The 15,682-nt window shown below is 35.8% G+C and overlaps 1 protein-coding gene across 2 annotated transcripts in view; it reads right to left on the reverse strand.

Annotated features, from left to right (window-relative positions):
* Positions 1–6,798: 6,798 nt before the first annotated feature.
* Positions 6,799–15,682, reverse strand: part of LOC149083029 (tumor protein p53-inducible protein 11-like) — a 35,711-nt gene continuing 26,827 nt past the window's right edge. For both annotated transcript variants that reach the window (XM_089236127.1, XM_089236128.1), the window contains 5 exons: positions 13,437–13,530; positions 12,476–12,583; positions 10,717–10,810; positions 9,966–10,067; positions 6,799–7,070 (listed from right to left, as the gene is read on the reverse strand). In XM_089236127.1, coding sequence (XP_089092253.1) covers positions 6,877–7,070; positions 9,966–10,067; positions 10,717–10,810; positions 12,476–12,583; positions 13,437–13,530 — 592 coding nt within the window. In that variant the 3' untranslated portion in view covers positions 6,799–6,876. The remainder of the gene's footprint in view (positions 7,071–9,965; positions 10,068–10,716; positions 10,811–12,475; positions 12,584–13,436; positions 13,531–15,682) is intronic.

The raw sequence follows: 15,682 nt of genomic DNA on the forward strand, positions 1-15,682 counted from the left end.
ATTATGAAAAGGCGAAAGATAAGAAGTTATTGAAAAATTAAAAAAGGAAAAATATGGATCAATGAGGAGGTCGTTCTCAAGGGGAAACCCCCCACATTGCTCCAAACTGCAAAAATGTTTTAAGCCTAATGAGCAAAATTACCATCAGTTCCCCCGACATTTTTGAGATAAACAAGCTTTGGAAGTCAAACAGCAAAAATGAGAGTACACAATTAGAATCAAGATATGAAATAACAAATGAGTTAAGAATACAAAAATATATATACACAAAGTACGTTAAAAATTGAAAAATTAGAAAACTTGAAGAAAAACATACCAAGAGTAAGACTCTTTTTAAAGCGTGCCGCCTGAATTGACTATAAGGAAAATGTGGGTGAAATTTTGAAACCCAGAAAAGAAGATGGATATCCGTTGCCACTCAAGATATTTAAAAATTCAGAATATGCTTCTAAGAAATCCTTAGCATTATTGCAAGTTTTTTTAATTCTTAAAAGTTGTCCAAAAAATATATTTTCCAAAATTCTAATACTAATATTAGGATTGAAATTAGTCACAAAATTGACTTTAAATTGAAATTCTTTTGTCGAAAATACCGATAAAAGCTATGTTATTAGATAAGCAGATTTAAAACCCGGTGTTTATTTTCTTTATTTTAAGGAAGTAAGTACTGCCTCAGCACATTGATTGTGTATCACTTAGGCCGGTATTACACTGTAAAAGTTTGATAAAAGTCCTATTATAAAACTTGAAAAATGCAGCCAATAAGCTCAACGGTTGCATTTTCTAGAGTGTAACCAATAACCTTATTGGTTAGATTTTTCACGTTTTATAACAGGGATTTTATCAAACTTTTATAGTGTAATACCGGCCTTAGACGGGTGGTCGTTGATCCATTTCTATATATTCTTTCATGTGTATTGCATTCCACTGATGTTGAATTTTGTTTTGGTAGGACGTGAGTATAACATCGTGTGTTACTAAAAACAGTTTTCCGATATTCGTTGAGAAAATTTTTTTTTAATGAATAATTAATTCAATTTTTTTCCGTTCTTTTCAATAACGATGCCACGCTGCTTTAAGTGGGGTTGGTGTAGGCAAAATTTCTAACTATAAATTCCTCTATTTCCACTGAGTCTAACTGTGCTCGAGTTGTTTGTAGTACAAATTTTTGATAAATTATTAAAATATTTTAATATAAACTTCTGGCGGGCATTATATACGCCAATGTTTTCCATTAAAATATTCTTTGGGTTGTGTTTGAACATTTTTTCAAACACCACTTGTTCAAATGTCTTAAAAGTACGTGTCTCTCTCAACACTAAGGTGTAACCTACCGTAAAATGCCTACAAGGAGATGAAACGCTATAATTCTTTTCAATCTGCAGAATATTTCAAATTGAATTATCATTACAGTGCGTAAGTACAGCGTAGTGCACTTTTAGTACGTCTTTCAATGTGCATCAAAGTCGATTTTTTTGTTGTTATTTATATATATATACCAGTGCTTCCTGACCGTTTTCCGCCCATATTCCCTCCCCCTTTCAGACTATATTTTCTTCTCGTGGTTTCTTGTTCCATACAGGCGCCCCCTCCCCAGATCCATTCTACTTACTTAATTGTTTTCTTGTCAATATATTTATACCGAATTTTATCCAGACTAGTGTGCTAGGATTCAGCGACCGTTACTCTTTGAGAAAAAAAAGGGGGGATCAATACAGGGCCGTATACAGGTCCAGAACATCATTTGCCCTCGGGAAAAGTGATGTTCTGGGAAACAGAGGTGTATTTATTGTTTTGCCGCGTGTAGGTTGCACCAATTTTGCCGCACTTCTCCCATTTTAGTTTAGCTTTCTTAACTACTCTTTCCTCGAATTCGCTACCCCGTGCTATAACCCGCTTGGTCCCCCCACCACTTCTGCAAATCTCTGAAGTCACACCACTCGTGTCTCTAAAGTCACAGCTTTAGTCATTCATATGCTTGCACACCCTCTAGATCACTCCCTGACCTGGGCCCTTGCTCTGTAGGTCACTCGTTTGATCACTCACATGCTTGCTTACGCTCTAAGCTACTCTTTTTGCCCAATCAAGTGCTTGCACACAGTTTTGGTCACCCACATGTTTGCACACTGTTTCGGCCATTCACATGTTTGCACACTTCGAGTTCCGGTATCCGCCGGGACTCGAACCTAGGCTATCTTGCATTCCGGGGAACCATGCTACAATCTACACCACTGGAGACACGACCCTACCTTCCTTTATATGTATATAACTAATATCAATTGAAACGTTCGAATAATTTTATCAAGTCTGCCTGCGGACCACCTCTATTCCGCTGACCATAGGTTGAGAAACGCTGCTCTCCTCGGGCCATATGGTGCCTATGGGCAGTTCTACCGAATTTCGAAAGTAGTCAACACTTTTTCTCATCACATTTCAAGTCAAGGGATTCATTTTTCTTCACATCTGAATTTCTTTTTTTTTCACAGCTCTTTCTGTCCCTCTTCAAGAAACTGTCTGAGTCCTCTCCCCCATCTTGATTTTCATCCTCAGCTTCTTAGAATAATCCAGGACCGCAAAAAGGCCATATGATCCCCCGGTTGAGAAACACTGATATATATGTTACTGCCAAAGCCCGAAATAGGCCAATTCGCGACGGGGCCGGCCACTTCGTGAATTGGCCAATTTCTGAATATCGGACATTGGCCAAGATAACCATGTTAAGATAACCAGTTCGCGAACTGGTCGGTGATCCCTGGTCAAAGTCCGATAACATGACATGATTCGAGATCATCGTCAAATTGGCGTACTTTTTCGTGATAATATGTCGACGTTAGTTATGGCAACCCATCAAACCGCAGTTACAATGCGGTAATCTTCTTTTTTTTTCCAAAATTTTTCGGAAAAAACTATATGTTTATATAATTATTTTTATAGTTTTTCCTCTCAAATTTCACTTTTTTTCTCGTCTCATGGTGCTAATGCGATACAGCTACTATATACAGACATGTATCACACGTTGGCGATCAAAAACAATGGATTTGGTTCCTACATGGCCGTTTTACATCAGCAAATCGAGCTTTGGCCAGGGATCTGCGGCCACTTCACGAAATGGCCGGCCATAGTCCGAATCATTTCTGAAATTCCGACTTTTGGGAAAAGTCACTTCGCGAATTGGTCGCACTTCGGGCTTCGGCAGTAACTACATTAAACCATATAACCCACATAACCCACGCAGTAACCCATATATATACCACCTCACTGTGGCAAAATTTATCAGAATTTAACGATGTTTAGATTTTGATTGCCTTGACTTATATATAACTTTTAATATTTTTTTATCCGACAGATCATAAGAGCGAGAAGACGATGGTCCTTCCGCCGAGAAGTGGTTCCGAGGGTTGGTTGTCCGCTCCTATCAGCGGACGTTCCAGCGTTCTTCGATGAAATAAAGCAATGGCTGCATATTAATGAAAATTTGGAAGCTCATTTGTTATTTGTCATTCTTACGTGCAAACCATCCAAATAGTCTCACTCTGGATTTGAATTTGAACAACTCATTTCAGAAGCCCGTGCGAATCAAGTTTTGGTCGTGACCCATAGCTCAAGAGCCCCTGACTGTAAGTGAATGTGAACGACCCATCTCGGAAGCCCCTGTGACCCAAGTTTGGGTCGCGACCCATAGGTTAAGAACCCCTGGTATAAATAATACCCGACAGAAATGGGATAGGATTGACGCATCGACGAGTTCAGAAACATTGAACTATGCAGATTCTCCTCATCTGATAATTAACTATTACAGTAAAACCCCTCTTAACGGACACTCCTCAGATGCGGTCACCCCTCTTTTATGGCCAAATAATAATTTTCCTCTTATGTAATGAAAGTATGCATTTCAAACCTCTAATTTACGGTCACCTACTCTTTTACGGACGATTTTTTTTTTGTCCCACTGGTGTCCACAAAAGAGAGGTTTTACTGTATTCCAATCAGTGACGTATCAGGATTAAAATGAAACAACGGAAAACACCGAAAGAAAAAGACAAGCTCGCACGCATATAGTGCAGTCTTTTTTATTATTGTTGTTATTTTACATGGATACTAATTGAAAAGCTGAACAATGATTATTTCTGTGTTTAACATCCAGAAAATTCTATTAATATTCAAAATTTGTGAGGGGGAAAATTAAAAGGATTATTTTTCGTGAGTGGCGTCCGGAATGACATTTCCCATTTCGTAAGGGAATTTTTATTTCCTTTCTAACCAGAAAGATTTCAAAAGACGGAAACTAGTTTCATTTGTTCAAAAACCATTTGCAAACAGTTCCGTTTGAGGCAGAATATTCTTCTAGAACAGTTGATCTCAACGTAAGTTTCAAGATCTCCTGGTAGCACTATGAAGGTTTGGTTAGCCATGAACTTTATGTTTGTACGCAGCTCATTGGAAGCGAGACATTTGGACTCGTGCTGGTTGGACACCGGCTGTTTGGACGCCGCGGTTTCGACGCGAGTAACGCGTTTTCCAATGCGTTTCTAAATGTAGATTTGCGTGGATGTTTACTCTATTTAGTAAAAGATATATAAAGCAGTGTCTCACTTTTGAATATCTTACTCATCGATACAACACTGATTCGGACTTTGCCTTACAGTCTCGTATAATTCCTGGTTCGGCTTTTATGCCCATGGCCAATATCGGGGATGCAATCGACGTTTTACGAAGGGTAAATGAAGATGTCAGTGTGTCCGAGCTGTCGACGAAAGTTTGATACCCGTGTTAAATTACGTACTTCGAAGACAATTACATCGGAAGATTGTGTCAAAACAATCGCCACAGTCGGCTACTGTTTGAGCCAGCAGTTTGATCCTTTCATAAGTGCACTGTACATGACGAAGAACGCACAAATAACTATGCAGAAGCAGCTCATCGACGTTTGCAAGCCGGTGCTGACCACACAACTTTGTGGCAATTCATAGATATATTTTTTTAATTTTATTAAATTGTAAATGTGACCTTGCCGATTGTCAAATCGGCACCATCAAAAATCATCCATCTAAATGGCACGAGTCCAAGTTTCACGCGTTCAATGAGCTGCGTCCAAACGCCCTGCTCCGTGATTACCCTTAGATATACGAGTATCCTTAGATATGCTCGTACGTAAGAGGAACGTTCTGCTGCACCCATAAAAATGCGTTCATTAACTGCGTACTCTTTGAAATGTGTAAAAGGATGGCTTTACTCTAAACTCGTATACGAGACTTGCATATCATTCGAAATGCATTGGGCATGTGCACCTTCCCCCACAGCAGAATATGAAGAAGCTTATATACAGTAAAAACCCCGTCTTTTGCGGATACCGGGGGGGGGCAAAGCTTTTTGGTCCATGAAAGAGAGTTGACCGTAAAAAAAGGAGTTTCTATAAAACCTTTGAAATAGAGCTTAATTATTAGTTGGCTGTTAAAGAGGGGTGACCGCTAAAAGGTGTTTTACTTTACATCTCTCGAAGTGGATAGAATACTTTCTTACTAGAAATATACGAGTCTGCGTATATCAAGAAATGGAAAGAAAGCGCATGCGTACTCTCTGCAAATGCGTAGTAGGCTTTCCTGCTTCACTAGGAAGAAGAATGAGGTTCGCTGATACCCTAGAAATGGGTAAGAGGTTTGCGTACCCTCTCGTATATTGTTTTACAATCAACGCTTTGTATTTTCTTTTTTATTGCTTTACTTGTTTCTCTGCTGCCATCGCTGATTATTTTTCGCGTACCCCTGGATTGCCCGTCATATACTCCCTTGAGGTTTATGTATCCCGGGTTGCAAACCACTGGCCTGGAAGTCGTGTTCGAGGCTCTGCAGCAAAGACAGGAAGATATTTCGGCAACGAGATAAGTCCGAAGTTCTGGAATTTAGGTCACGTACTTAATTAATATCGGACCTTATAGAATTATTGCTGAAGATTTCAAAGTGACCCATATTTTGTAGAGACCATGCAGTCAGTACTTCTTGGGTTAGTTAAAACCTGCTGGATTCAACGAGTGACATTGAAATTTTCAATTTTTCAGACTTGACAAGATAGAATTTAATTCAAAAGGTAACATTTCCACTAAATTATCTTTCAAAACGGAACATTTTCAAAATTCAAACGTGGATAACTCCCTTGAATTTAGATCAAGAAACATGATATTTAGATATTCTTCTTTCATTCCCATAGGCTCTCTACCTCCTGGGTTATTTCCTACTTTTGTAAAGCAAACGTACTCCGTAGGAACACGTTTTTTACTTCTACTGTAAATTTTGCAAAAGTGGAAATGTTTCCTTTTGAAAAGGAGCTCTTCATTTGTCAAGCAAGAACGAATGCTCTTTTATCACAAAAATTAGAACTTTGCCTGGTTTTAATTTATACAAAAAATTGACACGTTTTTAAGACAAATATTTGACCATTCGACCAATTAAATTTTGTCTTAAAAACGTGTCAATTTTTTGTGTGAATGCTCTTTTGTTCCCACCTTGTAAATTGAAGTCGTCCGAACCAAAGAAGGGGTGCATTTGGTTACACATCTGGTGTGGGGCACAGCAGGGCTCAGTACGTTAATGTTTTACACAATAAAATATTTTATTTGATGTAACTTCCAATGTTAAAATGGAAATGTATTTACCAATTAGAGGAGGAAAGGTTTCTCATGTCCAATTCTGAAATTTTCGGCATGTAACGCGTTTTTCTTTTAATCTCTCCTGATTTCTGAGGGAATTGCGCCACAGGAATTAGTCGAAACGTCTTTTTCTTCCATATTTACAATACCGATCACACAACACAAACTCCTTATTTATTTGATGCATGTTAGTGATCGATGGGACATATCTGACATGTGTCGCGCAGTTCATTTCAGTCTTTCTTCAGACTCGTCGCGGTTCCATCTCTGAGATCACCGAAAGAATTAGACTTCCGTATCCTGGAACCGGAGAGGCCTATTTCCCGGTAGAAATACAGGTTGGTCAGTATCACACACATGCGAATGGCCGCCGAAAAGTAGAAACTCCATCGGAGACCTTCATCGAACCAGCATTCCATCAACATGGCTAGCATTGGGGAAGAAACAAAAAAAAAAAAGAAAAAGACGAATTAACAAATGCAAAGACCTACCTAAACCACAGACAAAACAAAGCAGATTCAGAAATGATTTCATTCTCTTGACGAGATACCTGCCTCCCTAAAAATCTCTTATTTTAGCGTTGACAAGCCCAGGTACAGAACTTGGTTAATTCGAATTTAGGATAATTCCAACTTTTATGAAATTCCCTTGTGTTTTCTATCTAATTTAATGTTAAAATATCTTGTTTAGTTCAAACTTTTTTTCAATTTTTTTGGATAATTCGAAGTCGGGGGGAATCATGCTTTTCGTCTGAGTAAATTCAGTTTTGAAAAATTCTACAAGAAGCCAGACTTGGCTTTTCTCGATCAAGTTGTTAAACAACAAATTTTTAAAGACTAATAAAAGTTTGAAAATTCTGTACGTCTCATACTCTTTTATTTATTTTTTTTTGATAATTTAATGCCAATTTCAACATTGTTCAGCTGGAGTGCATCGAGACTGTGCACCACTTTATTCCGTTCAAAATCTAAATCTTTTTGCCGTCATTAAGAGTATGGAAAGTATCAGAAAGTTCAGATGATTTTAATACGTTAGTGAAAATATATTTCCTTGATAGCATAAGAATGCTAAGCAAAATTTTGGTAACAGTTTCATAACGGATGGTCATGAACTGTTTCCGTAAATCAGGCTTTAAACATGGTCAAGAAATTGTGCAGTGATGATGATTCCCGAACAGCGGAATGATGTAGAAGCTGAGTGCAATTATTGTAATTAATATATTCTTAAAATTTGAGAAACACACAAAAATAATTGATAATTAGATTACGTTGCAATATTAAAGATCAAGGATTGATAATTAGGGTAATTCGAACTTTCTCCGGTGACTTTGGACGTCGAATTAACCAAGTTTGACTGTATTTTACAAAATTGATTTCGCAATGGAACACTTTTCCCCCTTAATTTGAACCTGCTGAAAATCAGAAGTACAAATCAATCAATCTACTTCATTAAAAAATATGTATATTGCATTTTAAGATGTTGTTCCCCAACATCTTTCGTCGGAAAATCGCGTGACTCGGTGAAAACAAACACAATCCCCGTTATTTTCTTACGGCATCCACAGGAATTTAAAACAATAAATGAAAGAAATAATTCCAGCATCGATGAGATAATTCCAGAATTAATGAAAGAAAATAATATTCTAGAATCAATGTAAGAGATAATTTCAGCATTGATAAAAGTGATAATAATTCCAAAATTAATGAAAGAGATAATTCCAGAATTAATGAAAGAAAATAATATTCTAGAATCAATGTAAGAGATAATTTCAGCATTGATAAAAGTGATAATAATTCCAAAATTAATGAAAGAGATAATAATAAAATTAATGAAAGAGATAATAATAAAATTAATGAAAGAGATAATAATAAAATTAATGAAAGAGATAATAATAAAATTAATGAAAGAGATAATAATAAAATTAATGAAAGAGATAATAATAAAATTAATGAAAGAGATAATAATAAAATTAATGAAAGATAATTCCAGAGTGAAGGAAGGAGATAATTCCAAGAAAAGTTATAGAATTAATGGAAGAGATAATTCCAAAATCAATGAAAAATAATTTCAGCATTAATGAAAGTAATAATTCCAAAATTAACGTAAGAGATAATGCTAAAATTAATGAAAAAGATAAATCCAGAATTAATGAAAAAGATAAATCCAGAATTAATGAAAAAGATAAATCCAGAATTAATGAAAAAGATAAATCCAGAATTAATGAAAAAGATAAATCCAGAATTAATGAAAAAGATAAATCCAGAATTAATGAGACATAATTTCAGAATCAATGAAAGAAATAATTTCAGCATTAATGAATCAAACAAATCCAGAATTGATGAAAGCAATTATTTCAAAATTAATGAAAGAAATAATAATTAATGGAAATAATTCCAGAATTATTGAAAGAAAATCATTCAAGTAGAAATCAGTGCTTCTCGTCATTCCGAAAATATCACCGTTAAATATTGTTAATATACGGTGTATATGTTACGGTAAATGTGATAAATCCGGTCGTTGTACATAATAACTGGTTATTATGCATAATCGCCGAACATTTAATAAATTTTTATAAATTTCTCTAAATTAATCACCTTTACCGGCGATTATGCATAGTACTCCCAGTGTCGTTGGTAAATTTAATAATTACAAAAAAAAGTTATCGCATTTAACGGTGATTATGAATTTACCCAAGCGTCGTGCCGTTGGTAAACATGATAAATCGTACCACATGACATACTACACATAATAATTCATACATGTATCATTATATCGGGTTACGGTCATAAAATTTGTTATCATTATAACGGGGTACGACTATATTCATCACACATACAAAACTCATTTGAATATTTTTTTTCCATATTTATCAAATTCACCAGTTATACTAGGGTATTATGCATAATCACACATAAAGGCGATAACTTTTTTTGTATTTATGAAATTTCCCAACAGCGCTTGGGTGTTATGCATATTCGCCGGTAAAAGTGATAAATTTTTATCAAACTCACTGTCTGTCTGTCTGTGTAGATGAGTACCCGGTAACTTGAACTATAGAGGTGCCCGAACACACAGTCAGATAGTGCACAATATGCACAACACCATAGCGCTAGTAATCGATAGCGCTAGTTCAGAAGTGTGTGAGACACTACAACCAAACACCCCCCCCCCCTAATGGTAATTACGTTTTTTTTTATAACTTTTCAATAACAAGCCCCCAGATGCGGTCACTCCTCTTTTACGGACGGTTTTTTATTTTGCCCGGCCAGTTTTCGTAAAAGAGGGGTTTCGCTACATATATTGATAGAATTTTAATTCTCACCGATTGTTTGGAGTGTATTGCATGAAGTGATCGCAGTGATCATGCTCTTGGCCACAAATTTGTCCTGCGTACCCCAGAATAACCACAGCAATAACGCCAGAGCTGAAATTGAAAATACTTGTAAGGTTTAGGAAAACCCAACTCCAGATTGTCAAATATAAAAGACAATAAATAGAACCATACCACGCTTATCCCTTCCAGACCCTAGGGCTACAAGAGTGTGGGTTGCTTTTTTTCACTGCAGAATTTTTTTTTTTATTTTGATTGTGTAAGTTTTGTGTAAGAAATGTGGGGAATATGAACTTCGGGGACTTTCATCAGAGGGCAGCACTTGAAATTGAACTTTCGGGGTTTTTTTTTTAAGATGGCTTCCGAGAAAGTGCCTCCGGGAAAAGCAATAAAATTCTGGTAAAACTGTATGTGAAAATGAATATATATAGCCTGCATCCTCTTAATAAAGATTTTGCTGACATTTATGTTTTTAATTCCTTTTTTTGACTATCAAAAATGCAAAAACATTTTTAACAATTTAAAAAAATGAATGCCCTGGTCTGAAAGGGTTAAAGAACCTTATTCCCCCCTAAATTTTACATTAACTTTAATTCAGAAGTTACGAGTACTATCTAGACATGCGCAATTAATACGCAAGTACATTAATCTGAGTGAGACTATATTTTGGTTTGACACTTGTCTTATCTGGTATGGAAACTACTTATCCTAACCGTTTATAACGAAGAAATGAGATTCTCACTTAGAGAAGTGCATCCGTAGAACCTGGACGACAATGAGTCTTGGGGCTCGGTGCCGCCAAACGCTGCGAACCATCTTCCGGGAAAAAATAAATTCTGAAAAATAATAAATAAAACATTATCGCGAATTAACAACATTCCAGAAGTCAAAGTTTAATGTCATTCGAAGGTTCCAAACACATTAATTGGTTTTTACAGGCAGGTGAGGGCGATAACTCAGTTCCATATCTCATCTATCGATAATTATGGTGACTAAATTTCTCTGAGGAAAAATACGAGGCATTACCAGTTGTCACCAAAGAAATTTTTCGATTTTCAGCGAGAACGCTCATATCGCTAAATAAATTCCAATGGCAAGAAATAAAAGGATATTTTAAATCTCAACATTTACAAGAAAGAAACGTTGAACAAGAAAAATATGTGAGAATATTTATAGTCACAGAAAAATCACGATATATTCATAAGTTATGAAAATTGTCTTCATATATACGATTTCAGTAAAAATTACAGATTCAAGATTCTTATAATTCTTAAATATTTTCAGCTAATGTGCTTTTATATAGCTTCAACATACACAACCACACTAAATGCATTTTGTTGTATGCAATCAAATTATTTGTATTAAAAAAAACTTTAATGAATAATTTATTGAAAAATAACAGCAAAACTGAAATGCGCTATATTTGTCCTCTGCGTTTCCTATTTTGATGAAATCCATTCATACTTTTTATTTTGCTTCCAAAGACACAAAAATTTGTAATCACGCATTTTAAAATATGTCGGAACCAAAGATAATTTGGTTCACAAGGCACGTTTCCAATAGCCGTTTCTAATGAAAAACCAACATGAAAAAAACTAGAAATGAAGATATTATTTCCAGTAGACAACCATGATTTATTAATTATAAAAACCAGAATAGAAAAATTGCTAATGAACGGATGTGGTTTGTTTCAAGATATTTTCCGCTATTCTTTTTGTGCAAAAAAAAGAAATCGTTAATTTCCATGATTTGAACAACTCCCCCTTAATGTATGTAACAAAAATACAAGAATGACTCATTAAATACGAATCGCGTGTGTGTGGTTACACTATCTTTAACGCATATCTCTCACAGCGTCTGCCACAATGACGTACATTCTAACTCAAAATCTGAAATATGGTTAGAAACAAATGTTCCGTTTCTGGAATAAAAAAAAAGGAAGGGAGGTGTTATTTTTTTTTCTTTTGAATGTTCGTGTATTAACTGTAATTTTCTGCATATAATCCTCGGTGACGTATAAGCAGTGGAAGCAAATTTTATTCAATAATAATGAGATCTTAAGGAATTGAAGGAGTTGTTTTGGCCACACACCCACATCTATTCATGTTTAAAAATAATTTTTTTCGTCAATTAATTTTTGAAGCAACTTCAAGCTATCAGGAAAAGAAGCTGCAGATAATACGTAGTGGGAGATAATCAGCATTAAATTAGATGTTTTTAACCTAAAATCCGTGGTTTATACATGGGAAAATACGATATTCTGGACTACTATTGCTACTACGGTATTCTCGAGTGTTATAAGCGTATTTTTGTGTCTTTTTCTTGCGGCTGTTTTATTGAAGTTGCGTCTATGAGATGAGATGAAAAGTCAAAATTTTTGTAACACAATCATACGACGATACTGTAGATAGTGATTTGGATCAACCCGGGCATAAAATATTATAGAGTGTATATGATACACACGTATATCATAAATTAGAAAAGACAGGCGAGCAACTTACATTGAGACCACACAACGTGAAAGCAAACGTCATTGCCAGGTGCCAGGACCAGTATCCTTTGGGGAACTTGAAGTAAAGATGTTCGTTATGACCCAACAGTTGGCTGATCTTCCAATGAGAAAAATACAAAAAATCAGTCGATGCCGTCTGTGTAATAGCTAGGACTGGTCCGATTAATCGATCAATTGGTAATTGCATTTTAAAATTTTAGATGAGTTAATCAACTGATCAATCCGATTAAAATTCAGTTAAAGTTTTTATTAGAAGTTTGTGAATTAACTTGATTTGTTTGTTAAAACCGATTAAATGTCTTACAAATTATGTTCATATACATAACATTTTGGTTAAGTAACCATATTTAAAAATATTTCAGTCAATATTTTAATAAAATTTTTCGACGAGTCGATTTTTTGACAGTCAACAAAAACTGATGATTTTAATTTCAAATCAATTGGGATGGATGGGAGTTTTAGAAAGACAAGATCAAAATTGATTGTCTCCACTATAAACGGTATTTTTTCGTATTCTTGAAATTCTCCCCTACACAAAACTACCATTTGGGAGGAAATTCAATGTCGGAAACAAGCAACAGTATGATCGAAAGTAATTTTGAAATCAGTGAGTAACCTAAAACAAGCGATTTAAAAAGAAAAACGACAAGATCCAAGTGAAAAAACTACAGATTTTGACAAAATTATGTTCGGCATATTAAATTGCTTGAATGGGCAGCTTGTGAATTTGTTAATTTATTCCTACATTTGTTTGTATCTACCGAATAGGTGTGAAATGAATAAAATATATTTTCGTATGTACCATCTATAAATATTGTATGGTCACAAAAAATATATTCGATTAATCGGTGGGTTAATCAATTAAAAATTTTTGATTGACCAGTTAAAAATGTTAATCGATTCCCAGTTTTATAATATGATGTGACACTATTAACTATTGTAAATCATACTTTTGATCTGTGGATATCGCCGTTATCAGTTTCTCCTACTCCTAGGATCTTCCTGGTTTTCAGCCTGCTGTGCAGATCTCCGCTGCTATGCTTCCTGAAGAAAAGAAAATAAAACATTACTTGTCACCAAAGTGTTTTAGCCTCACGTCGAAACATCTTGGAAGGAAAAAAATTGACACTTTCACCAGAGAAGAGCAGAAAAACATTACACGCTTTGGGATCGTACTTATCGATTGTTTTATAATAAAATACATATCTATTTCATATCCCAAAACGCCCACCTGACGGTTGCATTGCGAGCAGCAGACCTTCATCGCGATATTTACACAACACGAAAATTCAGGCTTCTCACATTTTCACTTCAAAATATGGAAAATGGAAGGTGCCAGTACCTCTAGACCGTGAGTCATGCGTAACTTAGACAACATAACTAAGAAAGTAGAGCCATACCCAGGTGTTCCTACGCGTACAAATTCGTTAGAAATATCTTAGAGGAATGTTTAAAAGTGTATGTACGGTTATGTAGTAGTAGTTAGTATGAACAAGCCACTGTGCGATCAGCCAGGGCTTTGGTGTGAATATCGTGATGTATTTGCCTCGCGAAAACCTGGGTTCGATCCCTTCAGGCAGCACAGTGGTGGTCAGCTGAAGTTAATTACCTGAAGTTTCTATCTTCGAGGCACAAACGCCTTGAATAAGTCTGCTTATCGAAATAATCTTTTAAATTACACACAGCAAAAATAATTATTAATTTTTTTTTTTCATTTCCGATGGCGAGGAGAAATGACCGCATCTGATTGTGTAACAAACATGCACGAAACTTTCTTGACCATTTGAGCAGTTTTAAAGTTCCGTGATCCGGAATATAACTGCCAAATTGGAAATCACTGAACTTCTGCAAAATGCCCTATGTCTTTTTTTTTGGAAGAATACTTTCTTTCGATTTCATGCAAGTGAAAATGCTCCCCACTCCCAACACCGAGAACAATATTAAAAAACCCCAAGGAAGAGAAATATATGCTTCTTTTTCTATTATTTAATACGGTAGGCATATTCCAAAACAACCCCGAAGCGAATGGAAAACAACATCGTCTCTCCACTTCTGTCATCAAACTTTAAATAAAAGCTGACTCCGTCCACTGGCAGTTGATCTAACAGGTTGGGGGGATTGGAAAACACGTTCACGAACAAAGTCTTCTTTACAGCTATCTGGGCTCGGTATTGGCGAAATAAGAGGGTTTCAAAGAAGAAAGTGATCTCGGAATTGCCGAAATACGTGGCATCACGTTCGGTGAGATATCTTGTCATTGCCAATGTAAGGGTTAATGCAAAAGTTGAGTTAATCAATATTGGATTCTGAAAGAAGGTAAATTGTTCGGGTTGCTAAGGGCTAGTGAAGTGAAGTCGGTAGGAAGAGATTATAAAACCAATTCTTCATGTTATTCTAGTTTTTTATTTTTCATATTTTCCGCCTTCGTGAAATAAAACTTTTCTTTTTGACGTTCTTCCGTTTTCCGTCTCAAATATTACCGAATACACTCGATGTCGATGAGATGGTCCTGGGTGTAATGGCAAAAGCGATTCACAGAATCATTGTTATGTAATACTTCTATTGACAAATGAAGTAAACAACAAAGAGCTCTCTGTTTGTCTGTTCATCGTTTCGTAAGCCGTTCTTATATCAGCTCTTTGTCTTTCTTAATCGGCTTAACAAACCAAAATTCAAAGCTTTCTTCCTTCCTTCCTTTTCTTTTACGTGTCGAACAAACACAATCGCTTTCTGATTTTAATTTTTACCAAACAAAGAACTCGAGCCCCAAAAAGAGGACGAGGGTGTAAAAGAAAAAAATGGGAGCGCCATTTCTTTATGGACGGAAAAAAAGCGAGAAGCGCCGTTAATTAAGCGTTTCACTATGGAGTTTGTAATTACCAGAGATCCGGCGAATTCTGTCATTTATCATTTACGCATCTCTTCGCTCCGGTCGGTACAATAGAAAGGCTCTACTTTCTCCTGCAAACCCAATATTTGAAAGAGAAATGGAATTCAACGATGACGTATATGTTCATTTCCCACGCGTTCCAATAAACGACGTTATTTGACGTCGTTTACTAGAAGACACGCATTTATTACGTATCGGACGTGAATACGTAATCGGGCCATACGTCATATTCCTTGGGGGATATTTATTTCGATTTCAGTCCAACCAACTTCTGCTTTCGAGTATACATTGAACTCACTTATTTAC

The sequence above is a fragment of the Pholcus phalangioides genome, unplaced genomic scaffold (genome assembly GCF_987345545.1).
Source record: "Pholcus phalangioides strain wild (caught in Gottingen) unplaced genomic scaffold, Ppha-v1.0 ptg000009l_1, whole genome shotgun sequence".
NCBI lineage: Eukaryota > Metazoa > Arthropoda > Arachnida > Araneae > Pholcidae > Pholcus > Pholcus phalangioides.